Below are 27,771 nucleotides of genomic sequence, written 5' to 3' on the forward strand. Positions count from 1 at the left end.
GCGAGGGAGATGGAAAGCGAATGGAAAAAAGAGAGGGCGCTAATGGAGCGAAAGAGAGGGGAGACGACGTCAGGGTTTGCTGCGACAGCGACATGTCAAACTGACCCAGTTATGCATTGTTTCCATAGTTTGCTCTTGTGCTCGTTTTTTGCGGTATGTTTGCCCGAAAATTTGGTCAATAATTTTAAACTCGATGCCAAGGGTGTTGGGCGGTGATGGGTGATAGGTGGTAGTCCGCCAAACCCACAACCACCTGCCACGCCCCCTGTCAAGCCCCATCACATCATTCATATTTGCCGCTTTTGTTGTTTGTCATTGTCGTGTTGCCATTTAGTGTTTGCACTTGCATTGATTTTGTCGTACTCATTTGTGCATTCACTGGTGTTTGCATTTGAATTTGTTTGCAAGCGGAAAAACACAAAAAACACAATACAGTTTCGGTCAAAATAATATAATTACTTATAGCTAATGCTATTCTTCAAAACAAGACATGACTATTTCATTTTTTTTTAGCAAAGCAAACAAATATTTTTAAAGCCTTGCCTTTTCTGGTAAAACTTTATTCTTTATTTTATGAAGGGGTTTAATTTTTTTTTTAGCAAAGCAAACATATTTTTAAAGCCTTGCCTTTTCTGGTAAAACTTTATTCTTTATTTTATGAAGGGGTTTAATTTCAATTTGTGTAGTTAATTTTAAATATTATTTATTGACAACAAAGCTTTTAAATCTTAATAAACTATACCCAAAAGTGGGAACAATAAGAAATAAATTTTATTATAAAATGAAAATTCTTTTGCAAGAGCCATTTCTATGACATCAAATGTAAATGGCTATGTGTTTGTTTTGGCACCTTGTTTCCACTTAAATTAATTTGCATAGCTTATGGATTCACAATTTAATTATCAGCGGGCTAGAAACTGAAATCCGTCAACCACAGCCATTGCCAGGATATAGCGCATTACATATGGGATCGCATGGTAAACGTCATTTCAACACAATCACACCCCTGGCGGTGAGTTAACAATGCAAACAGTGCATAGATTGTGGATAGTGGACTGCTGTCTTGGCCCAGGTGTTTGGCCTTTGACAGATTAATTGGGTCAACAAACTGCAGCACTTTACCTCCAAATCACTTGAGTCGACAGTCTATAATTTATACATGAGTTTAGAAAGCACATACGCAAACGCAGTGCTTGGAGTGAACGAGAGGCAATTAGTGCTGGTCGGGACTTGAGCTCACAGACAGGGCTCTTAAAAATATTAAAAACCATACTACCAACAAGCAACGTTGGACCAAAGTGACCGCATCAAAGCGTACACTCGTGCGTATAAGCAATATGGGAGAGCTCGAGCAGCACTTCACCAAATGCCAAATATAGTTTCTTTTTTTTGTATCTCGCCGAATATTTTCCTTGCCCGCATGATACGGAGCTAGGCTTTTTTGGTCCTGATGCTGTTTCTGCTCCTGAATCTGCTGCATATGGCAGCAGTAGACACGTATGCATACATACATCTGCCGTAAAGTAATTCAGTGTTGTTCCAATAAAGTGCTTCATAAATATTTATTGGATTATCGAACGTATCGGACACACACACACACACACATTCGTAGCGCTCCTGTCTGGAGAACGCACATTGCTCCATTGCCATAATGAATATGAAGCAATGAACATTGCAATAAGCGCACGTATGAATAAATGAGAGCACTGCGGAGCAGAGCAGCAAAACGAAAAGAAAGGGCGGTTAAGGGGGGGAGAAAGGAGCAGCGAGAAAGGAGAAAGCAGAAGGCAGAAAGTAGAAAGTAGGAAGAGGAACCAAAGAAGTTTCCCATCTGAATGGGAATGAATGAATGCTTACGGCAAATAAACTAATAGTTCAAGTGCTTTCAATTGCTGGCTTTCGTAATTTAATAAACCTCCAACTCATACATGGCTATTGTAAGCAGCACTCATTGATGGATATATAAATACCATAAATTTATTCATCGAAGTTTAATTAACTAACACTGCTGGTCTGCTAATTGCATAATCAATTTACACATTTGATACTTTAATTATACACGACCGTCGGCAGCAGCAGGAACATTGCCTGTAATTAAAAGCGGATTAAATCCATAATCTCTGAAATTAAAGCCTCGTTAAAGTCACGAAATGGCGGTATGTTATGGAATTTAAGGCGCCGTGTGGCGTCTGAAATTGGTATTTATTATTTATTCTGACATTTACATCAACAATCGGAATCAGGTGAGCAAACAGGGCTCCCCCAGTCGCAGTATCCAGAGACAGAAGCAAAAACTGAATCAGAAAGCACCCAGGGCCTGCAGGTATTTAGGGTGCTTGCATATTTTATGGCCTGTCATTGTTTATATTGTTCAAATCTCTCGCCCCATGTGTGTCAGCCTGGGAATTTCTTACGGCGACTTCATTTGCACATTTTACAGAAACATCGAGGCGTGTAATTCAAGGGTTGACTTCGACGTCGACGTCGACAACGACTGCTGACTGCACTGCTGGCAAAAAGTCAACCGAAAGCAACAAAAAGCTGTTGAAAGTGGCTGGAGCCGAGGCGAACTTCGGATATCGTAATGTATTCATATGAAATGACAACTGACAAGAGAGCCAGACAAATGGAAAATCTTACTCGCTCCATTCGGGGCATTCCGAATGACAGGACCAGACGAAGGACGGCCAATACTAATCACACATAAATCAAAAAATGACATAAAGTGTACCAACAGCAGCTGGCTGCTTGCTGATCTGGCTGTCAGGCAGCTGGCACATGGCAAACTGCCGACATGGAACACGGATTCGAATCGAATTGAACTCGACCAAAATCGAAGTGAAAATGGGAGAACGCAGGAAAGTAGGCAAAAAGTAGGCAAATCGTGCCATAAATTGCATGTGGGCCGCAAAAGCCAATTGCACTGGCATGTGGTAGGATCTCAGACGGCGGGCGGCATCCTGCAGCTCATGTATTATTAATTACAAATTACAGGCAAAGCACATTAAACATGCATTGTCAATTCCCCCGGACAAACACGACCCCTCGATTGTAAGCGATGCAGGGAGCGATAAAAAAAAGGCAAAAAACCTGTACTGCCAGCATATCGGGGGCCTAACACAATACCATTGTAATATCGATTACAAAGCCCTGGAAAGCAACGCCCAAGCCATATATTAGCCTGCGCCGGCAACACTGCGTATGCGTATTAATAAGTAAATGTGTGTGTGTATGGTTCAGGTGTTTCAAGTGTGTGAGGGTCCGACCTCGCATAATTGCTGTCCTGAAACTCGTTATAATAAACCTAGTGTGCGTGGGGAGAGCTGGCGTATTGTCAGCTTATGAATCCACTCCACTTCACTTCACTTCATCCGATTTTCGACCACTCCAAAAACATTGATTGATTCCCTTTGGTCGGCCAGTGAGTAATTGTTGTTGATTTAATAATTTATTGCGGTGGCAATTATTTAAACCGACCATCGACAAGCCATGACATCAGCCGCCTCGAATAGAAACCGTAAACATTTCGATCGAGGACGAACGGTGCGAATGGCAAATCCCCTTCACAGCGACACATTTGCATAAGCAAATCTGGTGCCACATGCAAAGGCAGGAACGTAGAAAGACCATATAAAAAATAGAAAGTAAAAAGTGGAATGTGGAAGCCAGGACGACTCGGCACACGTGTATGTCAAAGCGAATGAGTTGAAAAGCTGCATTAAACAACACTTAGATGTGGCCAAAAGGACGGCAGGAGCGAGTGGGTGCAGCGGTGGAAATGATTCATGATTCGGGTGCGGACAGCGGGGAATTCAAAGTGAAAGGAGCCCGACGACGAACAAAGGCAACGGATCGGTGAGCAGAAGGTGGAGGAGTGTTGCAGCAAAACAAATATTGTTAAAGTTGTTCCACCAGCAGCTGCTGCTATTGCCACTGTACACAGGAAAAATATTTGCTTTAATCCCTGATCCACTAATCACACTGCTTATATAACAAACTTACATGGGTCTCGTTTTAATTCGCAAGAGTACTACATATATTTATAGAAAATATCTTTAACATCTATCTCGAACAACAAAGTTAAACACTTTTTACAACATTTAAACAAATAAAAGTTAAAAATTAAAAATACGTACTGCAAATGCGCTCTTTAAATTATCTATACAGTGCATTAGTACAAATTCGTTTACTTTGCCATTTCTTATAAACATTTAATTATTAATACATTTTCATTTTGATTTTTTAAGCTCTAATATTTTGTTTTAAGAATATAGAATAATTTTTGTTTCAGGTAAAAGAATTCAATATAAATTTCGCTTACTTTAATTTCAATTTATTTTCATTTTTTGTAATGAGATTGAATGCCGATCTAAACTTATTTTGGCTTGTGTAGCAAGAAAAAATTGCGCGCTGGTAACAAGGAAAACAAAGCGCATAAGAGGCAGCTGGAAAAAATACATATAGCACCGAGAAAAACTGCATAAAATGTCAAGGTAAAACTAACAAACTGGCTTAGGAGCGATTTAACGGAAACGGAAATGCCAGCGAACGTTTAAAGCGCCACCAACTTCGGACAGCTGCATTTGAAAGAAGCCGGGAACTTCTTCGTCTTTGCCGATAAGAAGCGGGAGCAGCAGAGCGAAGAAGCAAAAACAAAACAGGGCCCTTGAATGGGCCGCTTAATTAGAGTGTAAACGGGCGACAGGCGCAAAGTTCAAATCGCTGCTCAAAAGTAATTAAAAAGTTGCAAATAAAACGCAAAGAATACGGCCAAATTACGCGATTGCAAAGAACTTTGAACAGTTACCCGAACGCTTTAAAGCACCTTTTAAATTTCGGATTACAAATGGGGCGGTTTCACCCAACAATTGCAGCAATTTCAACTCCAACTCATTGAACAGCACTTGGAAACTACGCCAACAATTTTACGCTTCGGCCTAACCAGAAATTCCTCGCCAGGACTACAAGTAGTCCGCTTCAGTTGAATGCATTGCAACTATTTTTAGGGGCACTCATTTTTCAGTTGAGTTGCCAGCGGAGTGAGTTCCCATTTGGTTGTTTGGATGTTTGGATGTTTGGATGTTACGTATTTAGACGTAGTTTATGCCCAAGTCCTGGCAGACAAGGATAGGCAGGCGACAGGGACAACAGTCGAGACAGCGAGTCATGTGGAGGGATCGCAACATGCTGGGCCTGTGTGCGCCAGGTAATCACGTCATTATCACGTGAAATTTCGGCATTAACGTGAATTTACGATTTGCACATGAGCACGAGCCAAGAAAGGCAACAAACCGGAGACCGAAAAAATAACTACCAAATGGCGGCACCGGCAGAGGAGCCAAGGTAGCGACGCACATAAACTCACATTAAATGCGATTGCCAATTTATTTACTAAGTGAACGCCACTGAGGCGCAGCAACGTCGCAGGTTGGAATCGGGACTTTAGAAGCACAGCTGGCAACGTTGGCAAGTTGGCTCAAATTTTAGAGCGGAAATAGTGCGGCAGGCGATGGGCCATGGGGCTATGGGGCTATGGGGTTATGGGGTTGTAATTGAACCCGCCACCCAAAAGTTGTTGTAGCGAATAAACCTGAGCCAAAAACTTCACTCACACAGCCACACAGCGGGGCGAATGTTGGCAACTTTTTTGCATACAATTAACGAAAGTGGCGCACCTAGGTAAATAACATGAAATATTTGCTTTTTCGGAACGGAGCGGAGTGGAATGGAAAATTGAGCATGGAGAATGGTGGGGGGTTAAAGTGTGGAGGCATGCGAGTGCTCAACCGCATTAACCCATTACCAGCATAAGCAGTAAGCAGCAAGCCGTGCGGCAATGGCAGCTGCTGCTCGCAGTTTTCCTCTTCCATTGCCTTTCCCTTTCGCCGGGCCATACAATTTTCCAACACATTTGCCAAATTAAATTATATACTTTACTATGCAGTGGCACAAATCTCGGGGTAAAGAAAGCACACTCGACTGATTTTTTTTCTGGGTTTGCTGACACTGTATGATTTACAGCTTAGCTTCGATTTCACTTGGCCTTATCACGTTTCTGGATATTTTATTTACTCGACGATCATCGCACGCGGCACGCACACATTTCAGCCGTGCCATTGGCAATTCGTAGGCATTCGCATTCGCATTCGTATTTCCGCTTCCGCTCGAGTCGCATCGAAATGAAGCCCAAAAAGCGGTCCGATTGAGTCGCGCTGCCCGTATGCCATTGGCCGCGCGTCCGTTCGTCACGAGTCTCAGTCGCAAACTGTTTGGCCCGCAGAGATCCCCAGCCCTCGGGTCCTTTCAATGCACGAGGCTGGCCCAAAGGACTCGGCTCGGAGTGCTCGGATTTGGCGCTTCGGATTGCCTCGTTTGTCGGGGGAAACGAGAGAGAGCCGTGGAGTGTGTAGAGCAGCATTTGGCGCCAATTTTCGGTTCACGTGGAGATTGTGAATCTCAAACTGTAAGCCGCAAGGACTCGCATCAATAGTTATAAGTAATTAATCGTTGGGCACACATATGCATTTTTGAGTTTTTCTTATGGTTTTTATTTCTTTTTTCAATTTATTTATAGAATTTTAGGTATCCATATCTTATAGCAAAAAAATTTGTAATTCATCATCCAATTTATATTGCTCAACCTAAAGGTACCAATTACCATTATTCTAAATAATTAGAATTAAAAGAACAATCTCCTTTAAATTTTGCTAGGATTTAAATTTGCTAGAGATATACAATATTTTTAAAATATAACATATAACATATAACATATTATAAATTGTCCTTGAGGATTATATCATTAAAGCTCGTACAATTCTAAGATGCATTTTAAGTCTTAAAATTAGTTTTTTGCAACCGCCGAAAGCTAAACGGTTACATCACCATTTTTGTATTTATAGAAAGTAAATAAATGAATACTTTATGGCTTAATCAATTGCCAATTGCAGTTGTGTGAGTCTGAAGTAGCGGTTAAGCAGCATCCATTGCTCGCAAACACACACAGGTGGCCAAGTGGAGAGATTTCCAGCTGAGAGAAAGAGAGAGAGGGAGAGAGAGGCACGCACACAGATAATCGGAGTTTCAGGTGGCCGTGCAATTATCCGTTTTTGTTTTGGTTGCATATTCGCCGAGCAAAGCTCGCCGTGTTGGCCTAGGACTCTGCGTACGAGCCAAAAGCTCACGATTTGACACACAAACGGATGGACGGCGGCTGGAAACGACGACAGACGATGGATGACGACGCGTGGAAGTGTCCAATAAAAATTACGTATACGCAGCGAGTGCCCGAAGCAGCAGCTCAGTGCCACGAAGCGTGCAGTAATTGGCGTCAAGAAAAAAAACGCAAAAAAATTGAGATACCCCTTCGACACCTCACTCCCACTACTATCAGCTCAATTTTCATGATTTCAAGCAAATTTTCAAAACAGAATACGCCAAAGAACTCATTAAAAAAAGCCTTTAGCTTATTATTTTTCATAAAACATGATACTTCGCAGTATCAATGATATAAACAAAATAAAACAAATAATAGAAATAAAAAGAATGCGAGCTGGTATTCTGTTAAGCATGGTCCCCATTAAAATCAAAATAATATTTATATCTATATTTAAAATACATGTTATTAATTTATATACTAAAAAATAAATAATGTAAACGTGTAAAGTCAAATGTGGGAGTTTTTAAAATACTCTTGGAAAACTATTACAATTTTATGAGAAAGTTTAAAACTTTTATGAAATGTATAAGCGAACTCAGAGTGTAAAAATAAAAATGAAGCATAAATTAAGTCAATAACTAAATCGAGTTTATTTCTTTCTAAGCTCGAGGTCACTAAACCAATAAAAGCAGTAACTTAAAATTATTCAAATTTTATAGTAATACCACAAAAGTGAATATGAGTTTTCTCGGGAATTAGGTCTAAAAATAAAATTTCCTATTTTATATAGGAAAGCCATGGAACAATTGAAATTGGTTTCGACATCGGCACGGGCGGCATGTCAACATGTCGCAGAGGCTATAAATCTGAGCAGACCTTCCGATGGCCAGTGAACCGGTGGGCGGATTCATGAACGCGGGTCCCCAATTGTGCTCCTGAATAGCTGCACGAACACAATCCGGAGTGTTTCTTTAGAGAGCAGGTTGTAATTATCGCGTGAAATCAAAGCGACCCAATGCCCTGCCAAAACAATAAGTCCTGGCCGGTGGCCTGGCAACGGGGCTCCTCCACTGCGGTGCTCCTTTGTGCGGCCGGACTTTAATGTTTGCCTGGAGCCCAACTAAGCTGATTATTTCATTTCCATTGTGCTCGCCTCCGGCATAACTTAATTTTTATGGCACTTATGATATTTTAATCTAATGAAAGTGTAATTACATTGCCAATGCTAATTTATACTCATTGCGGAGCTATTTCTTTTGAAGTATCCAACTCCCAAGAGCACCCTAATAGTTTCTTGGTTATTTAATAAATTTTAATGGAAAATAATATTGTATTTATTACTTACTGCGAACAATGCGGAGAACAGGAAATTGTTGGGACTTACCTGTAAAGTAAAGAAGTCGAAGGAAATGTTATTCATGTGGTGGGTGTGGGAAAAACTGCTGCTGGCGGGAAATGCTAGCGAGCGCTTCCCGTCCAACATCAAAGACAGCGAAATAACTAAACTTGAATCGATTGCCAGCAGAAATAAAACAAATTTACTTTACTCCTCAAAAAAAAAAAAAAGAAGCAAACATAAACCAATGTGGCAGAGAAACAATGCAGAAGGCACAGAGACAATCGGTGGCGAAGGCTCCTGAGGTGGAACCCCACACACACGCAGCCAGTTGCAAATTGACTTGCTTTTGAAGTACAAAGCATTTGGCGTTGCCATCTGCAGCCCGTTGGCTAAACAACAACATGCCCAGGTTGGAAGTAAATCCACAGCCGAGGATACACCACAGGCCAGCGGCACGCCACACCATACGAGCGAACGAGGCAGAAGGACACAGACGTGAGAATTGCTTATTTTGTGAAAATTAGAAAATATCACAGAACGCACAAAAACACTCACACCACTTCATATACACACTGAGAAAGAAGAAAGGGAAATCCAAAATGAAAACAACCATTTGGCCTAACTAAAATGCTGGCTTTATATAACAAATATTTAAAAATATTATTATTATTAATATTTATTTCTCTACAACTCTACTATTTTTAAGTCTTACGAAACTTTTTACACATTCAGTAGCGTGGCCGTCGTCGTCATGTTGAAACAACTTAAAATGTAATACAAATTAGGATTACTTTAATACAAGCTTAAATATTTCTTAAAACCAATGATAAACAATTGTAATAATTATTTGCACAAATCAAAATAGGCTTTTTTCCAAATTTAACTTGAAACATTTTTTTCTAATAAATTATATAATGAACAGTAATTTATAAATGACTGTCAATAAATTAGCTACATATATGTGTTTTTTGATTAACCGAAATTAATTTTTCACCTGATCTTCTAATCTAATTTTTAAAAACCTTTTAAAACTCCTATTAAACGGGCTATCTTTTCTCTCAGCGTAATATTGTACAATACATGGCAACACACATTTGCGTCTTGAAGTACGAGCTGAAATCTCCAGTCGACTGTGTGACAGTTGCGAGCTCCTTCAGCGGCTCCTTGGCTTCCTTTCCATCTCGGTTTCGGTCCCCATCTCCATCTCTAAATTCAGATTCAGAGCAGAACCCTTTCTGGCTGTGTGTCAACATCAGCGTGGTTTGTTGCCCTGCAGTCCGTGCATAATTAGAAGCAATTGCAGGAGCCAGCTGGCCAGGCACTCGAAACCGCAACACGGAAGCAGTGCCACCAGGACTCTTGGCGCTTGTCCCTCTCCCTCATACGCATCCATGTCAGCCAGGACAATTGCCGTTGTCACTCAGCCAGTTGATTGGAATGAAAGTTAAAGTTGAGCTCCTCAAAGTAATTGCTGCTTTGTTTTTGTTCCATTTTTTCGAGCTACTCAATCCTTTGGATTCATAAAACTCCCATTGAGAAATTGCTAATGTTTTTAGGCCCAAAGCAGGACGAGCGTTGTGAAACGGATATACAAAGCAAATAGTGTGCATTGGCCAGGATCCGAGGAGGAGAGTGCTGAAATGTCCTTCCAAATTGAACAATTTTCAATAAAGGCCCGCACAAGGTAGCCAGCCGAAAGGTAACATTCTACTGTACAAATATATGTAGACTGTCCTGTGCTAAGTGTGTGTTTGTGCCTCGGTTACGGTCAAAGGATACGTATAATAGATTGCCAGTTAGTTGCCTCAAAAAGGGACAAACACGCTTGTATACAGGCGGCAAATAAGCCGAAAAGTTATCAGACCTTAGACACCAAAGGTGTTTCCAGCTATTGAAAAAGTGCTGGGAAAATTTAAATAGCTCGTTGGCAGAGGAAAATGAACTGTTGTTGGAGCATGCCAGAAGGCAGTTATCCTAGCTCATTTCCCCCTCTACATCAATCTTTTCCGGTGATAACACGCGTTTTCAATTAGCCAAAATTGGCGCTTAAAAGAAATAAATGCGACTCAAAGGGAAACTATACCGTTTATCAAGCAACACCTGGCTAAAATGTAACTTTGACTAAGAAAGTACTTCAAAACTAAAGAAATGGTATAATAATAATAATCATTAGAAACAAATTAATTAAATCTAAGATCGAGTGTCGAAAATCTACATACTTATTTATATGTTGTAATGATTACCACGAACTTGTATTTTGAATTTGTTTTCTAATTGCCCGTTCAGGCCTTAACAATATTTAAAGCCCTTTATTTCATCTTAGCCTCTACTTTCCGATAAGAACTCCCCTTTAGACCGAAAACAGTGCAGTTTCGTTGCGAAACGAACTTGGATTTCGAAGCGTTGTTGGAAGGGTGTATGTGCTTGTCTGTCTGGCTGTCTAGTCCCATTGTCTTGGCAAGTGTGACGAAGTGCTGTCTGTGAGTGTGTGCGTGAGTGCCTTACGGAGTGTGTGTGTGTGTGTATGTGTGCGAGGGTGTCCTGACTTCCGCTCATAACTCGACTCGACTTTTAGCCACCTCAAGAGGTGACTTGACGGACGTGGCTTATTGTTTCATTTTGCTGCCGCGTTGGCTTATGACTGAAACAGCATACAAAAGCAATTTATCAAGTCTTAATTGTGTGTGTGTGGGTGGGTGTGCAGACGTGTGTACTTGTCATTGGTGTGTTAGGTGAACTTAGCTTTAGTTTGTTGTACTCTCAAGTTGTCTCTGTGCCACCCTTTTCCGGCCGTTTTTCCCACAATTCTATTTACTGGCGGCTGACAATTGATGAACTTGAAAGTGGAGCACAGCGATGGGCTAAAAAAAAGTGTGAGCCTAAAAAAATATGGCAAATCCGGATTGGCACTTGGCTCTGTTTCATTTCACATTTCGGCGGCATATTTCATGCACGAGAATAAAAAGCTATTAGGGCTAGGCGTGGAGCTGGGAAAAACGAGAAAAGACAGCCGGGCAAACGACAGCTGTCTTCAACTGCAGCCCGAGTGCATAAATCTTGCGCGGAAATGTCAGCACAGGACGAACGACAAAAACGCGCCCAGCACTGTGATAAAATGCCACTGACACTCAGAACCAAATTACAGGGCTATCTTAAAACAACTTATTTTGGCGAAAAAATATATTTGTAACTCTCATCTTTGGTAAAATATTTATTTAAGGTATTGCTAGTTTTTTTAAAACAATAAATACATTTTTTACTCCACAACTTTGAACTTAATACTAAGTCATAACCTTCATAAATCTTAAAGAAGCTTTAAAACAGTAGTGTCCACTGGAGCTTGCCTTTCTCATGATAGTTTAGATAGTTTAAAAAGAATGAGCAAGCCTTTAAATAATACTGATGAAACTGATCTAAAAAATGTTTAATACTACTGAGTTTTATAGTCAATAAAAAGCCTGTTAGCCTTTTCTAAATTTATATTTCGAATTAAAAAATATTTTATAATCTTTATTGAGAAATAATCAATAAGATTTTTTTGAGTGCTCAGCTAGTGTTACAGTTACTGGGTACTCTTCGTTCATTCGTTACAGTCTGGGGTTTCTTAAGCTCGCAGATTAAGTCAAGGCGACGGGGCGGAGTAGCTTTGTGGGGGGAGGGGGAGGGCGTTAGGTCCTAGCTGTCGACAGGCAACAGAATCGCGCGGTTTTTGGCCTCCTTCCTTTCAGCGACAGAGCCAAGTCAAATTGCAAATTGCATATTCAAATGCGGCGGCTTTTTCCAGTCTGCGGCTGTCGCTTGTACAAATACTAAAGATTTGCTCATGCAGCGAAAAAATAACTGCCTGACTATGGAGTATGGAATATAGAGTCCTTCGCATTTGACTGGCAGACAGCGTGAAATGAAAGAGGCAAATGTTTTGGCCCGAAATTGAAAATTAAATTCTGAATCCCACCCCCCTGGTGCAATCCCATGAAAAAAGAGTTGCACAATCGGCTTACCCATACCTCATATCTGACCCGATCTGACCTGGAAAAACGAGAACTGTCTTGTGAGATTTTGCCCCAAAGAAATGTCCCAAAAAGATGCAGCGCCGACAGCAGACAAGTGACATCAGACACTAATGCTGATACGGCCTCATCCTCTCAAAAGGCAAAGTGCATCCAGCGGCGGCAGTTGCCGCAGGGGTTCCATTTCCCGGAAAAGTCCGCGATTGCGCAATATGTGGGATTTGGCTGGGGGCAAACAGTTGCGATTAAGGTATTAGGTGCATGACAAACAAATTGGTAAGCTAAAATCATGTAACACTCCAACTGCATTTAAAATACCGTATGTTCTCAAAAACAAATTAACTTATAAGCCATACAGGCACTATTGTTTTGACTAGCAAAACATCTTATTTTACGATAAATTAAAAAAAAAAGTACTACAAAATAATACTACTATCTTACTATCTTATTTGTAAATATATTTTCTTATAATTAAATGAAGTTTTTCATTGCTCTAATTTTATTGTTAATATAAACAAGGTAATATTATCATTGACTAACATATTTAAATGGAAAATTTTGCTAGCACCTCTTAAGAACATTACATTTAAAATATGCCCGATTTTTTTAATTAATAAAATCAAATATTAAACTTGCTATTACTTTAAAATTTTTTTTTTTATTTTTCCTTAATGGCTGTGCTATAACTCTGTCCCCTTCTGTTTATCCCCCAACGAATCTGTTTGCGTGGGTTGTGTACGCTAATGATTCAACTCATTTTGTTGGTCTTACTCAATTTGATATTCCTGCCATGCCGGCAGCGCCAGCAACGACAATGGGAAGAAATGGGAAATGGGGCTGGGGCTAAAGGATCCGCGACGGCGACAGGATAAGATGCCACCAAGTCGGAGCTCAGTGCTGAAGGCAGTCAGCCTGCCAAGATAGTTGGCCCAATCGCTGCCCCGGCGACTAGAGTCGTCCTATAGTTTAGCCAAGCAGCCAGCCAGACAAGCACCGGCACCGGCAACCAGTCAGCTAGTCAGCCACTGATGACAACTTAAGAATGTCATTAAATTCTCATACAGCACACAAAAGCTGCATGTGCTCCACGGCGAAAGAATTGCCACGAGGATTTTAGGGACGATTTAAGTAGCACGGATTTAGTGAGCGGAACAGCAGATGCTTGCTGCCGTTGCCCTGCTGACAACATGGAGAAACATGAAGACGGGCCCCCAAACAGTACAACAACAATGCCAACAGCTACAACAATAGTTGCACGAACAAATTCAACAGCAACTACAATAATAGCAGCAACACTGCACAGTTTCTTTTACTTTTATGGTATGGTATATGGTATTCAGTTTCTGTGATTCATGTACAATTTTTTTTTTTGACTGGTCATGTCTTCTTTAACTAAACTATATAATTTATTTTTAAATAATCATAAAAGGTAATTAGAATATGTTAGTTACTAACCTTTTTAAATTTTCTTAGACTTTTCTGTTAATATTTGGCTACCTTTATTTGAATATTTTTTAAAGATTTATTTAACCCAAAAACACGTATTTTCCCACTGTGCGGGGTCTGCATTACGAATAGCCAGCAAGTAGTTGTCCTTCCTGGAACTCAAAAAAAGAAGGAAAACTTACTTGCAATTGCGAAGTAAAAGAAAAGAGAAGCAGGCAAAAAAGGAAACCTCCAATTGCTGGTAGATTTTGTTTTTCATTCTTTCTTCTCGCACTTTCTGTTCTTTTCCGCAACGTTTTCCTCCTTTTTTCTAAGCGCATTCCGTCTGACATGTGCGACGCATTCGCATTCAAATAGTCTATTTCCCGTGCAGTTGCAACAATGCGTGTGTTTGCCAGTGTGTGTGTGGTCTGTGTAATTGCATGAACATGTGGTGGTGTGATGGCTTGTGTGCCCGTGAGAGTGTGTTTGTGGGAGGCTCCTTCTTCCTTTTAGTTCGCCTTTGGGCGCAAGGAACACAAATGAGTAGCGGCTGACGACTGCAAATGTAAAATGCATGAGTCTTGTGGACGGGAGGGGAAAATGGTGAGAAAGGCATGGAAAAGTGGGAGAAAAAGTGGGTGGTACGGGATGGAAAAGGGGTTGCGAAATTCGGAAGAACGGAGGGAAGAGCAGAGATGGGGATAGAGAAAGAGAGATGGTGGCAGTCAGCGGCTTATTTAGTATGCAAGTTTGTTGGCGACATCAACTAACCAGAATTGCACACACATGCACACTCACCAGACGAAAAAAACTTAAATGTTCGTCCTTTAAAAATTTAATAGCCCAGCCGTTTTCATAGCATATTCCCAGGGCTATACGGCGATTCGCTCCCGTTGTCAATTTAAATGTTACTGCTGCAGCTTACAGAATAAACATCCGAATGATGGGATTTGGTCAACGCAGATGACTGCAATATCTATTTGCTTATGCGCCAGGCATCTCGGAAGGACATGGCCGGCCGTGCACTTAACAAAAAACGCCCCAGGGAATTACATAAAAAGTCCTTAGACATAAATTGATACAATAAATTTCCTTCCAATTTAAAATTAAAGTGTCCAATTAAATCAAAGTAACACAACATTTGCAAACAATAAAATTCATTTATTAATTATAGATTCACATGAATGTTGTACTCCATTTTATTTAAGTAATTTTTCTTGAATTTGTGAGAAGTAAGAAGTAAGAAGTAAGAAGTGTATATTTAGCAATCTCTGCTGAAATATAATTTTGTTTATATCATAACAAGGGAATGGCTTACCATCTTTATTGAAAGCTAGTTTTATTGTGTTTAGCAATTATAACTCTTTTTTAATGATATAGGTACTATGTGAAAGTACGAAAGTGTAATCCCTTTCTGCCAGTGCAGCCAAGAACTTCCTCCTTCTTGGCTTTCAAAAGCTCCTTAGCCAGAAGCAGAGGGAGCCAATACATGGCAGCGGGCATTTATATTAAACATTAACATAACACACGGGAAATGCGAAATTCGAAATGCGAAGACAACGCACTTGGCATGCTCAACATGTTGGCCTGGAGCTGATGGCCCTGGCTTCGTCTGCTGTCATTGTTGATTGCTTATAAAAATATTTATAAAATGCAGATTGCATAAATACAATATGCAGCCCAGTTCAGCCCCCATCCGTCTATCTGTATCTGAATTCGAATCTCTGATCGCTTTTTGTTTGTGCCCTGGCTAATGCGGTAATCTGTGGAAGTCTGATGACAATCTATTTGTGCATTTCTGTTTGTAAGCGTTTATTTATTTACATTGATTCGTTTTTTCTCCCTGGTGCCGAAGGTAATGGTTGTAACCACAACAATTGCCATTGTAATTGAAAACACACACGTATGAAGACAAATGCCTGAAGGCCATTGGGACCCAAGTTGACGGTGTGTGCTTATGTTTTTCCACTGTTTTCCTGTTGCCAGCACGATTTTCATTTTATTTCGCACATTTTTTCCCATTTCACACATGATTTCTGATTGCCAAGCCTAATGCGTTCGAAAATGTTGAGGAAACCCAGATAAACGAAAGTGAAGACGGCGCAAAAAATTGCATGTAATGAATAAATTTCGAGGCAAGGACAAGGGGTCTGAATAGGTGGGTGGTGGGTGGTGGGTGGTGTGTGGTGGGGCGTGGGTGTCGAAAGGGGAGGGGCAAAGGCCAAGCCCAAACGCGGTGAAAATGAGCCTGGCAAACGTAATGGAATTGCTGTTGCGTTAAATTTTTCAATTTCATTCAATTTACACGAGGCCCACCGCAGACGCACGCAGCAAATTTTTGAAAGTACTCCGCCAGCGAAACGTTGAGCAGGAAAAGCGGAGTGGGCGGGGGGCGGTAAAGTCGATCTGAAGGTTCAGGTTGAAAGTCCCGGGTAACGCCTTGAAGTTTGGCGGAAATGTAGCAATTTGTATGCTGCGCCTAAACGAATTTTAACGATATGTGAAATGATATTCGAGGCTGATCAAAAATGCCAGGCCATGCCACGCCCCTCATCCACTTGCCTAAGTGTGTGTGTGTGCCAGTGTTCTTCCTCACCTTTCGGCAAATTGCCGTGTTCATTAAAAAGTCAACGCCAGCGTCGTAAACTCGTATCTGGCCGGGAAATAGGAGAACAGCGACGTGCAGAAGCATGGGCAGGGCAATATGCATATACACTTAAAAATAAATTCTAATTGATGGGATAAATAAAATAAAGGAATTCGGATTTGCATTCGAAATAATACTTACAAAGAATTGGAAAAAACTACACACTATTATTCAACGCAAAAAAAGTTCTGAAACTGGACATCTGATAAAACTCAACGGTTTTTTTGTATTTGTATTTGTATTTGTATAAGTTAGAGATTTCACTGTTTATTAATATACTTTAAAATATGCCTGACCCATTTTGAAAGCAAAGACTGCTGTTAAAAAGCTTGGTCAATAATACTTAGGTTAGTAGTCTTGCTAATATATATTTAGTACATATTTTGATGGAAAATTATAAAATTATTGTAAATGTTTGTAAATTGTTTGTCAACAGCTAATAGGTTTATTTGAAATTTGATTTTTTTTTCTTTTTTTTTCATTTTTTGAAAAAGTGGATATAACTTTTACAACACTTTTCTGAAAAGAAAATATTAGCAATTAAATTGGGCACCTGCTTGCATTTGCTTTTTTAAGAGCCTTGAGACCTGATTTTTAAGCCCATATCCTTACGAATATATAAAAATCGGTTAAATACCCGAAAAGCTCACATGGCAACCCTATGACATTGAGTGGCGTCCAAGTTGCCAGTTCCAGAATTGCGGCATTTTGGCCACGGTCACAGCCAGCCAGCCAACTTTGGCTCTCGCTTTGAGCCGATGTGAGCTGGGCTGAGTTGAGTTGTTGCCGCAAACTGCAAAAGTGTCAACAACTTGTAATCACCCAGGCAGCCAAGTGGCGATGGCGGGGGCGGGTGGTGGTGCGGAGTAGGCGTGCCAAAGGACAGCCAGCACTTGGTCACATTTTAACACCTGCTCGTTATCAACTTTTGCCGGCAACAACAACATTTGGGGTGGGGAAATGGCAAAAAATGAGAGAGAAAATTGCAGCGACACCCGCAAACTTTCATATTTTTTGGTCAGCCTGGCAGCCCTGCCCTGAATTATGTCAAAGTTGCGGGCGGCAGAAACAAAACCAAAACTAAACTTAAAAAAATAATAATAAAAAGGAAAAGATGCCAAGGGAAGGAAAGGTGAGAACTGCATAGAACAAATGCCGTTAAGCAATTCAGTGGGCGGGGGTCAAAGGGCACGGATGCGGAGGTGGAGGCGTGGCAAGTGCGCCCATCGCTCGTTCATTAGTGTTGTCAGCTTTGGTGTCACAGCCGGAGGCAGGACCCGCCGCTTGTTGTTGACACTTTTTCATGCAAAACAAGTTGGCCAAAACACTCAACCATGCCCCGCTGAAACATTCTGGCCTTAAATTTATGGCGAACCAAAGGAACACGAGCCGAAACAATTGTAAATTCAAGCGTGATATAATTGCAGGCGAGGAATGTCTGGAAATAAATTTGGAAATCCCCAAAGCACACAGAGCAAATAAAAGGAAAATCGAATGGAATCCACTTTTTATCTGTTTAACATATTCGGCAGGGTCGTCCCTGGCATAAAACAATTTAGATCGAATGGAAGGGATATTGAAAGCGATTCGGTGCAGCGATAAATGTGTAAATTTCCCGGCAGCACGACTGATTAAATGCCAATGGAGGAATAAATTCTGGAAATGTGTGTGGCCTGTGACCTTAATTTGAATGCAAATTAAGCGGCTCCTTCTCCAGTTTCTCTCTGCGGCTCAGGAAGCGCCTCCAAATCAAATGCCAACACATTTGACTTCAAAAACTTTTGCCTTATGCCACTAATTACTTGGCAAACACGGGGAAAACTAAAACAGAAATAAACAAAAAACTTGGCCGTACGACACGGAATGTCTTCATAATAATAGAAAATGCAAACGAATAGTTCCGCAACGGAGCACGCCCATCCAAAGCATACACATACATCTCTGGTCCGACTTGATTAATGGACGCCCACTTGAGGTCCGAAGGCTTAGCAGCTTATCCCCCGACCTTTCGCCTTTGTCTGCCATCGCCCGAAAGTGTCGAAAAGTGAGCAATCACTGCAAAATGCGACGAGCTCTGGGAACAATCACGCAATCTACTTATTACCCATTAAGGCCCCACTTCATCGGCTTTGGCATCGGCATCGCCATCGGCATCGGGATGTAATGGTAATCGATCAAGGCGCACCGGCTACGAGCTGGGTTAGACCACAAAGCCGACACGCCATGTCCTGTCAAGTGGACTCGACGCACTGGCAGACACTCATCTGTCAGCCAGGAGCTGTCCGTTTGCCATGTCCTTCGAGGTGACAAATCATATTGCCGACAATAAAGTCAACATTGCGGACACAAGGACACGGTGATGGTGATGGTAATGGCGGTGGTGACCAGATCGAGCGACGCCTACACATGTCACTTGTCACCCGCCGATGATGCGTCCATGCTAATATCCTTTTAAATGGCTTTAAAGTCGGCCAGAGCCCAAGGCCTTAGCAATTAGTCATGCACACGCAAATATAATTAGGCACGCACGAAAAATGAAAACTCAACACGCCAAGCGGCTGCCTCCTTCCATTTTGCTCCGGCAAGGACTTCCGGCCGCAGCGACGACAACTGGGAAACCAGCAACGACAGCTCTAAACGGAGAAAAACACCGCAACCGAAAATCGAGAGTAAAGTGCTGAATTTTCTTTTCTGTGTTCAAAGCTCAAACTTTAAATAATAGAAAAAAGATCTACATTGGATTACTTTTGAAAGCCCAATTGATAGTCACTTGAGTACTCGCAATAATCTTTCTGTGTTCCACTGAGCCTTGTTTGAATATGCGACAGAAATGAGTGTAATAAAGGCACAATTATAAAAAAATAAAATGGAAAGGGCATATATGTAAGGAATTAGATATTAGCTTGAACAATATTTTCCTATAAAATAAAACCGAAAAGAAATTGAATACATATTTTATGTACTTTTAATAAAAAGTTGTTTATGCTTTATTTTTGTTCTAATGTTTTTTCTGTTTATGTCTTTTGCAGATTACTTCAGTAATTTTTAAAATTGTCCGAGATTGGAAATTAAACTTGTATACCTTTAAAGGTTTTTTATTGTGTATTCTCTTTGTAGTGGGAGCCTTCATTTCAACAAGACCGTAGCTTGAGTGCATTTTAAAATATTTTACAAATGCCAATTGAGACTCAAGTCCTAGCCAAGAGTTGCGTGTCGACTTTGCCCCTGCCATAGGGGCTCAATTAAAAATTTTGTACAGCCTGCTGCAGTAAAATCATGTCATAAGTCCAAGTCGTCCGACTTGACAACCCCTTTGAAAGTGGCCAAACAAAACGACACTAAGCACACACGTATTGGAAAAACTCAGGAGGAATGGAAATGCAGAGGAGTGCATTGAACTTTTCTCGCTTTGAGGTGACAGGAGTTGGGAATTAGTCCAGCCCGGAAATGTTGCTTTTCATTATATTTTATGAAACCGGGACGACACGCCAAGTGTGGCGAATGTGAAACGAAACTCAGACCGACAAATGATGACGCTATTTTTCAGTTAGACCCCGAAATCATTGTAGGCTTTAAGATATTCTCTACCCCAAAAAAAAACAAAAAAGCTGAATTTCCCAAAGAACTGAGGAGCATCCGCCATGAGTTTAAGCAAATTGCCATAATGAACCCTTTTTTTCCTTCTTGCTTTGCCGCCCGTTTTGACGCCTTGCCAATTTTATGTAGTCTCGAGCCTGCCAAGCGAAAGAGGGGGCGTGGCAGGGAAAGAGACAGACACAGAGACAGGGATTGGGGCAAAGGGTCTGGAACGGCATCGGTTAAGTTTCCATGCGTTTGCCTTTTTCGGTGTTAAAATGAAATCTATAAAAATAAGTGTGGCATGTTCTGTGCCACTCTGGCTTTTTTCTTACCAGCCCAAGCTGCCGTCTGTATGTCTGTGTGCCGTTTTTGTGGGGGTGTATTTGGGCCAAAAGAGCCCCGTCGCATCGCATCGCTCGGCATTTAACCAGCTCACTTTTGGGTTATTAAATGATGAAGCAGTTTGCCGTTAATGACTGCCAAAATGGCGACGCTTGCTGGCATGGCAATCGAGGGGTTTGGAAATAAGGGGTTTTTGTGGACTAAGGGAGGACGACGACGTTACGAAGGGAGGACGCCGGCCAGCCCTTTGAGTTTATTGAGCTCTCTAAACCGTTAGCTGGCATCGTCCTGTGTGCCACCAATCTGGTCCTTCTCCTGGGCCTGGCATGTCAGCTTGTTTAATGAGGGTAAAATTAGCGCTGTCTCAAGCTTATTAGCCCCACTTGGGAGTTTGGTTAATGCCAGTCACTTTATGGACCCCAGCACTGCGACTCAAGTCAATTTAAAGCGACTTAATTATTTTGATTTATCGTCAGCGAAGACACTTGAACTATCGATGAGCGTTCTTTAAAGTGCCCTTGATTAGCATAAATGATGAGACCGGCTAACGTTAAGCGCGAAATTTGTATGGCTTATGTAAGGGCAGAAAAACGAGAAGGGGTGGAGTTCAAAAGTCGCCACAAATCAAGGTAATGACGTGCAGTTTTATTTTTTTGCGTGTGTCGCTGGACTCGAGGCATTTTCTTTGCATTGCGCATACGCCGCGTGGCCCCAAAACGGCTCACAGGCACGCAAATGAAAATGACCAATGTGCTTAATTTCCTAGCATACTTTTCGGCGCTGCAAGGCGCAAGAAATCAAGAACAACAGCGAAGTCCTAGCAATTGTTGTGGCTCCATTAGAAACGCGTTTCACCACCCCACCCTGCCCCCGGCCATCATCACGTTTTATATGCAAATAAAGTGGAGATGGAGGAGCAAGGGAACAAAGGCGCCACTCGGCGGTGACCACTTGGTGGCCTGGCTTGACCACTTTCTTTCTGGTGATTTGCCCACCCGTGATATGATTGCTCACGCTACCCAAAAGGCGGTGAGTGGACCTCTGGGCCACCTGCATGTAATAATAATTCCTTGGGGCTTTAGCCCCGCCGCCCATAAACATGGTAAATTGTTGCTGACTTTGTGACTTTGTTGCCGGTTAATAAGAAACTTAAGTCACGCAATATAATTAAGATAAACATAATTATAGTTTGCCGCTATGTGTTGGTTTTTACAGTCGCCTTTGTGGCTTTCTAATCGCAATGGTCTGGCGATTGTAGTTATGCTTTCATGGTATATACATATTTTTAAATAAATTATCTTCATTTCACTGGTCAGCAAATTTGTGATTACATCGCTCATACGAGCTGTGTGCCAGACTTAACTTATCGCAGTTCGTCGCTTATCAAGAAATTGGTGTCTGTCTGTATAGAAAAAAGCTTAAAAACTAAAAGCCTCCTTAGAGCAACTTTCTTTAGCACAACTTTCTTTAGAACAACTTTCTTTAGAACAGCGTTTTTTGAAACCACGTTTAGAACGTAAGTTTTAGTTTCGCCAAAACAGGCAATTCACAAAGCTTGAGTAAAATACTCAATGACTTTGTCAAAATCAAAAGCTTAAAGCACAGGACTGGTGAGCTTTACGCATTACATTATGAGCTTTGAAAGCTTTTAAAGGCACATGGTTTTGTAAGTTAATGAGAACTTTGCACTGCTTTAAATAATAGTTTGACAAGAATTAAATCAAAAGCTTCCGATTTTCCAACCATTTTAACAGTAATAATAATATAAGTAAAAGTATACGAGTCGTGACGGTCAAATTTCGGTCGAAAAACATATAAATCAGGAAAGCCCGCGAATCTTCAGTTCGACGATCTGGCAGCACTCAGTTTTCCACTCGTATAACAAACGTACAGGGAAAACGGAAGTACTCGAAAAACCAATCTCGGAGATGTTTTAAACGCCCTCCGGAACCCGCGACTTGCATTTTGTTGATTATTTCTAAAAATGGTCCTTCTGATGCTGAAATTCTTCTCCATGCCGATCCTACCTGCTAATTTAATTTAATTAACATTTAAACACTAATAAATTAAATTTCCGTTAGTGATAAAACGTCGCCATTATTTCGTAAAAATCAAAAGATTAAATTCCATCAAAATTGTATTTGGCACTCGACGCGATTCGAGTCGAATTTAATCGACTTAATGAGCAAAAACTCTTTGAACACAAATCGTTTGGCGGCAAATGTGATTAATTAACTTTCGTCCACTCGCATATTCGCATGTTGAGATTTCATTTAACGAGTGTAATTAATAATACACACGAGTGAGTGGCGGAGATAGGACTTTCGAGGCACTCACCTAAATAAAAAATTCCAATAATCACGGCCAACGGTTTCAGCATGTTGTCATCGGTTGTAGCACAAATTAAATCCAGATATCGGAGGACGTTGTCTACTGTTCAACTGCAATCGAGAGAGAAGCATAATTTGTTCAATTAATTATTGAAATTGAAGCGAACAGCTGAATAATTGTCAAGCGAAAATAAAGTAAACTGTGACATGGAAAAATATTTACATTTTCTCATTTTTTTGAGAGAAAATCGCTGTTCGAAAGGATAATGAAATGGCAGAAAATCAAATAATAAATACGAAAAGTAAACTGTACAATTATGCTGCCAGTGTCAAGGAGTGCAAGTGACCGGCTGCATCTTGGCAAATGCAAATGAAAATTGCAAATTATGCATATTTTGATTGGACAAAAGTCAGCAGGAAGCGCATAAAATTCATTTGTCAAACTACTCTAGCATAAATAAAATTATGATCCTGATTTAAATAGCTACTGATGCTTGGTTTATAATTATGCAAGGGGCAAAGTGAATGAATTATGTTGTCAAACTCTTAATTTTTTTAAGAATTTTTAAAAATTTAAATATGCACAAATAATTATAAACTGTGTGGAATTTTTGTGAACTTAACAATTTATATATTGCTACTCGAACTTGTTTTGTTAATGGGCTGAGATTATGCTAGCCTTTAGCTAAGCCTAATGGTAAAATGAGGGTAACACTCGAAGCAGCCCTAATGCAATTATAATATCCGTAATGGTATGGGCTAGTCCGAATGCCATTTCGAGTTCACACATTAATTATTCGCAGATTTGTACATAGCCCCGGGGATTTATTAGTGTCGCGTGATTGCATTGTCCTTGCTATTGTTTTTGTTGCTGTAATAATTAATGTGGCACTTTATTGATTTTACAACTTAAATTTCTATTATCCATGCGAATGCTAATGAGGCAAAAGGGCATCCAAGTGGCAGTGGAAATTGTTCGATAAAAATGCGAAAATGAATGCACGTAAAAAGGTGAAAAGAACAGCATAAATTATAATTGTGATTAATGGATTCGCGGAATTAGCATGCCTTAAATAATTAATATTCATTTGAAACGCAGCCGACCATCAGAGGAAGTGGGTTTAATTTGGAGCCTCTCTTCATTTCGGTTTGCATCTTAAAGATGGCCCTAATTTAGGGCCTCTTGGCCCAGTTAGCCCCTCGTTTTGAGTGCCTAGCAAATGAAGTTGGCAATAAAAACCGGCAATTCATCTTGCTTTTCAGCACATTTACAACTTTCAGGCCCAGTTTTTAAGATGGCTTACTTTCCGCTAAGCCCACTGACAACATTTTTCGATCCCTGGCATTAACAGGGCATTTCATTTTATGAGCCACGAGCATTTGAGTGATTAAAGTGGACGACCAGCTGGCCTAACATTGCGAGCCACGGAAAACAACTAAGCTAACAAATGACAAAAGAACGACAAGAACTCAAGTTGGATGCTTGAGATAAAAACAAAATCGTTTTGCATAAATTCTGTTGCCGCGGCAACAGCAAAGAATGGTCAATCCCTTTGCTACACACAAAAACCAAGCTGTTGCAAACTTACTGTTCACCAGAAGAGAAAAAGTTTATAGGTCAACTTGTTACTTTAATTATAGAATTTATACAATATGAAACTCAACTGGTATATTTAATTTTATTGACCTGTAGGTTGCAAAAAAATGTACGGTAAAGAACTCCAACTGAAAGAAACATATATAAAAATACTTATTAAGGTATTTTTAAAAAATGTGTTTTTCGGTAACCTCAAACTAAATAAATGTGGCACTTACTTAACAATTTATATTTCTAATTTTTTTCCATATTTATTATTATTTTCCAAAAACGTCATTTAGTTTAAACGTTACAAGCGTTTTCTTTAACTTTTTTTGAGAGTGTAAGGCAACCGCAATAGTCGCATGCCACAAGTAAAGCAAAAGTCAAGTGGCAAGGACGAAAACGAAGCAGCCACAGGACGACAATTGCTGTTGCCGGGTTGCGTTTGTGTGCGTAAGGGTGCGTCCGTGTAGAGCCAGCCAATGGTATTGAAGGTGAGTCGGGTGCGGCCGGTGCGACAGGTGAGCAGAACTAGCCACAACCGGTGAGACAGGCGGATACAGAAGGAATCTCTACGGTAGACGAGCATGTAAACGGGCGCATTTCCGCGTAACGCTTCGCTGACGCTCTTCCGTCATTTAGTTCCCGTTGAAAACCAAATGCGTGAGCATATGGGATGGATTCTGTGCATTCATTCGATTGATTTGAGTCGTAAGAGTGGAAGATCTAATTAGTAGTCAGACTGCGTTCAATTCGAGTATTTAGTTGCCCACTTTTCATAACGAAAATTTGGACTTTACCTGTAATATTAATGGTTGAAAATAAATAAAAACAAACACACTTTTATTAGGGTCAATGGCGTGAAAACCATAATACATATTTCTTAAAGCGAAAATTTGTGTATGGGAAAACTGATTGTATTGTTTGATGCTTAATAATTTAATAAAATTTGATATTCATGCGTTAATACCAAACCATATAGAAAACCACATACGCTTTTCTGGCATTTAGTTTTCTACCGAAATATAATTTATCGGTGCGCTTTTGTGGATTTTGTGCACTCACTCGTTAAATTTAGATCGAATGAAAGGGAAATCTAATTACTATGGCCAGCCAAATGCATAAAATATTTTTTTGGCGGTCACCGATTCGTGAATCAAGGCGATGAGAAGGTATTCCAGTTGTTGAGACCACAAAAGGTCCCTGGTTGCGATTTGCAGGCGGCCAGCTGGCTGCTTCCGTTTCCGCTTTCGCCCACCCTGGCTGGTTCAATTTGCGGTTCCATTACTAACAGCACATTGGCACATGCTCAGCCAAGTCCCCCTTCATCCCGGGCTGTCAGGTCGAGAGAAGTTACCACCGACTTTGGCCAAGGCCCGATCTCCAATCCCCGGTTAGTCCGCTCTGGTCACATCCCAGTCATCAGACGACCAGGTTCGAATCACGTCCCGTCCGCCAGGCACTCGGATTGAGGCTATCTGGCTGTTTTCTTCCACCCAGTATGGCAATTTCGGGGCCCAAGCGATAAACTCGAACATGACGCATTACGTATCCATCCTCCCACTACGCACACATGCACACTGAGAAAATAATTAGGCGGCATTACTAATAAACAAAGGAGATACATATTTTTTTCAAAGGTATTAAACATTTATCAATGTTTAAATTAGCAACGACATTTTATTATATTTTATTTTTCAAATTATTTAAGGACTATTTGCTTTGGGTTAGCAACAAGAATTAATCTTAAAGTCTTAAGTTATGTTTTTATTCGCCCAAAAAATGTTCCATTAATAATAATAAGGAAAAGCCTTTGACTAGTTTATTATATCCTCATTAAAGTTAAAGAATTTCGTCAAAAGAATTTATTGGTTAATTAATTAATTAATTATATATTTATATAATTAAAATACTAAAATTTCCAAAATATATTTAGAGGTTTTCTTAATATTTCTCGGTACATAGCCTGAGTGAGAGGCTGGCTACGTGCTGAGTAGAGTATAGAGTCTGCATGCCGGCACGCCCCCTTGCTCCGCCCACACACACAAGAGCCGTTAGCAAAAACTATCTACGTCGCAGAAAAAGTTTCCTTTTTCCACCACGTTCCCAGGAGTAACTTGTACACGATGCGGTTGTGGCTGCATCTGAAATGTGAAATCTGAATCGCCGGCGCCAACTCCTCCGATATCCTGCCGCCCTTTACCCCTGCAGCCCCTCGATGGCCAGTCGAGTCGAGATGAGCTTCTGCTTCGGTGCCTGTCACTGTGTGCCAAATCGTCTCGAGCATTTAAATCCGACATTAATTGGATTAAGTCCGTAGTTTGTTTACCCGAGCCGCTCATACTCATCGCACTCTTGTGCATGAATGGACTGAATACCCGTCACATGATTTCTAATTTATTTATTTTGCATAATTGCAGACAGGCTTATTAAATTACAAATTAAATTCTCAGCCCAGCCAGAAATGCACGAACGATGTTTATCATTTGAAATTTGTTTGGTAGCTTCTGCGGTATACAGCAGACATATTTGAAAAGCTAGCTAAATTCAATGAAATGACCGTTAGATTTGATTTTTGAGCTCGATAAATTTGATTAATGACCTGGTCGACAAGGCGTTGTCCGATTATTCAAAAAACCGGCGTAGATTGCATTTATCATGAAAGCTAACCTGCCTAACAGGGCACCTCAATTTTTTTTGGGCATCTGATAATAAACTCAATAATGAGAGTACGGTTACTTTTACACAGGAAACAATCACACATAATCACATTAGCGTAGTTTGCTTCATGAAAAAGTTATTTACTTTCTTGATAAATATTTTACCTGGCAACCATGTCGAAAGATATATTTCTGTGAATATTCTTGCTTCCGTTTTAAATTTAAGCTGGTATTAAATAACTTGTTTACTTACTTACGTATAGTTACAAGCATAAATATATTTTCAAGCAAAAAAGAATACATTTTACGGCTAAGGAAAGTAGTAAGAGCTATTGGCTTGTATTCAGACTTAACTATTATTTAAAAGAGAAAACTGTTATTTCGAATTATCGTTGTGTGGGTCCAACCCACTGCATGCAAGCAAAAATGGAAAAATCAAATCATAGCTCGCCCAGTAATTTTCATTTGCACATCGGCATCGGATCACAGACAAACTAAAATCATTTGATTTTGCACCGAAACATACTGAATGCTCAAATGGGAAAAGCAAGCAACAACTTTTCTATTGTTTCGCAAATTAGCTTGCCAGATAGAAATAGAGAAGCATCAACATCAGCATCAGCCCCATGTGTGTGTCAGTCATCCAGTTTTGGCCCTAATTCGGGCCAAAACCACATTGGCAACAGCGTGGGGTAACGAGA

General features: G+C 40.5%; 1 protein-coding gene across 5 annotated transcripts in view; it reads right to left on the reverse strand.

Moving 5' to 3' along the window:
• Positions 1-27,771, reverse strand: part of LOC108136805 — a 114,721-nt gene that overhangs the window by 71,456 nt on the left and 15,494 nt on the right. For 4 of the 5 annotated variants that reach the window (XM_017258201.2, XM_017258202.1, XM_017258204.2 and 1 more), the window contains exon 1: positions 5,933-6,252. Coding sequence is in view for 1 of the 5 variants with exons in the window: in XM_017258207.2 (XP_017113696.1) it covers positions 22,839-22,881 (43 nt within the window). In the remaining 4 variants the exon portion in view is untranslated. Of the gene's footprint in view, positions 1-5,932; positions 6,253-22,838; positions 22,943-27,771 lie in introns of those variants that run through there. The other variant, XM_017258207.2, reaches the window with a different exon arrangement.

Source organism: Drosophila elegans, unplaced genomic scaffold (assembly GCF_018152505.1).
Source record: "Drosophila elegans isolate 14027-0461.03 unplaced genomic scaffold, ASM1815250v1 contig_476, whole genome shotgun sequence".
Classification (NCBI taxonomy): Eukaryota; Metazoa; Arthropoda; class Insecta; order Diptera; family Drosophilidae; genus Drosophila; species Drosophila elegans.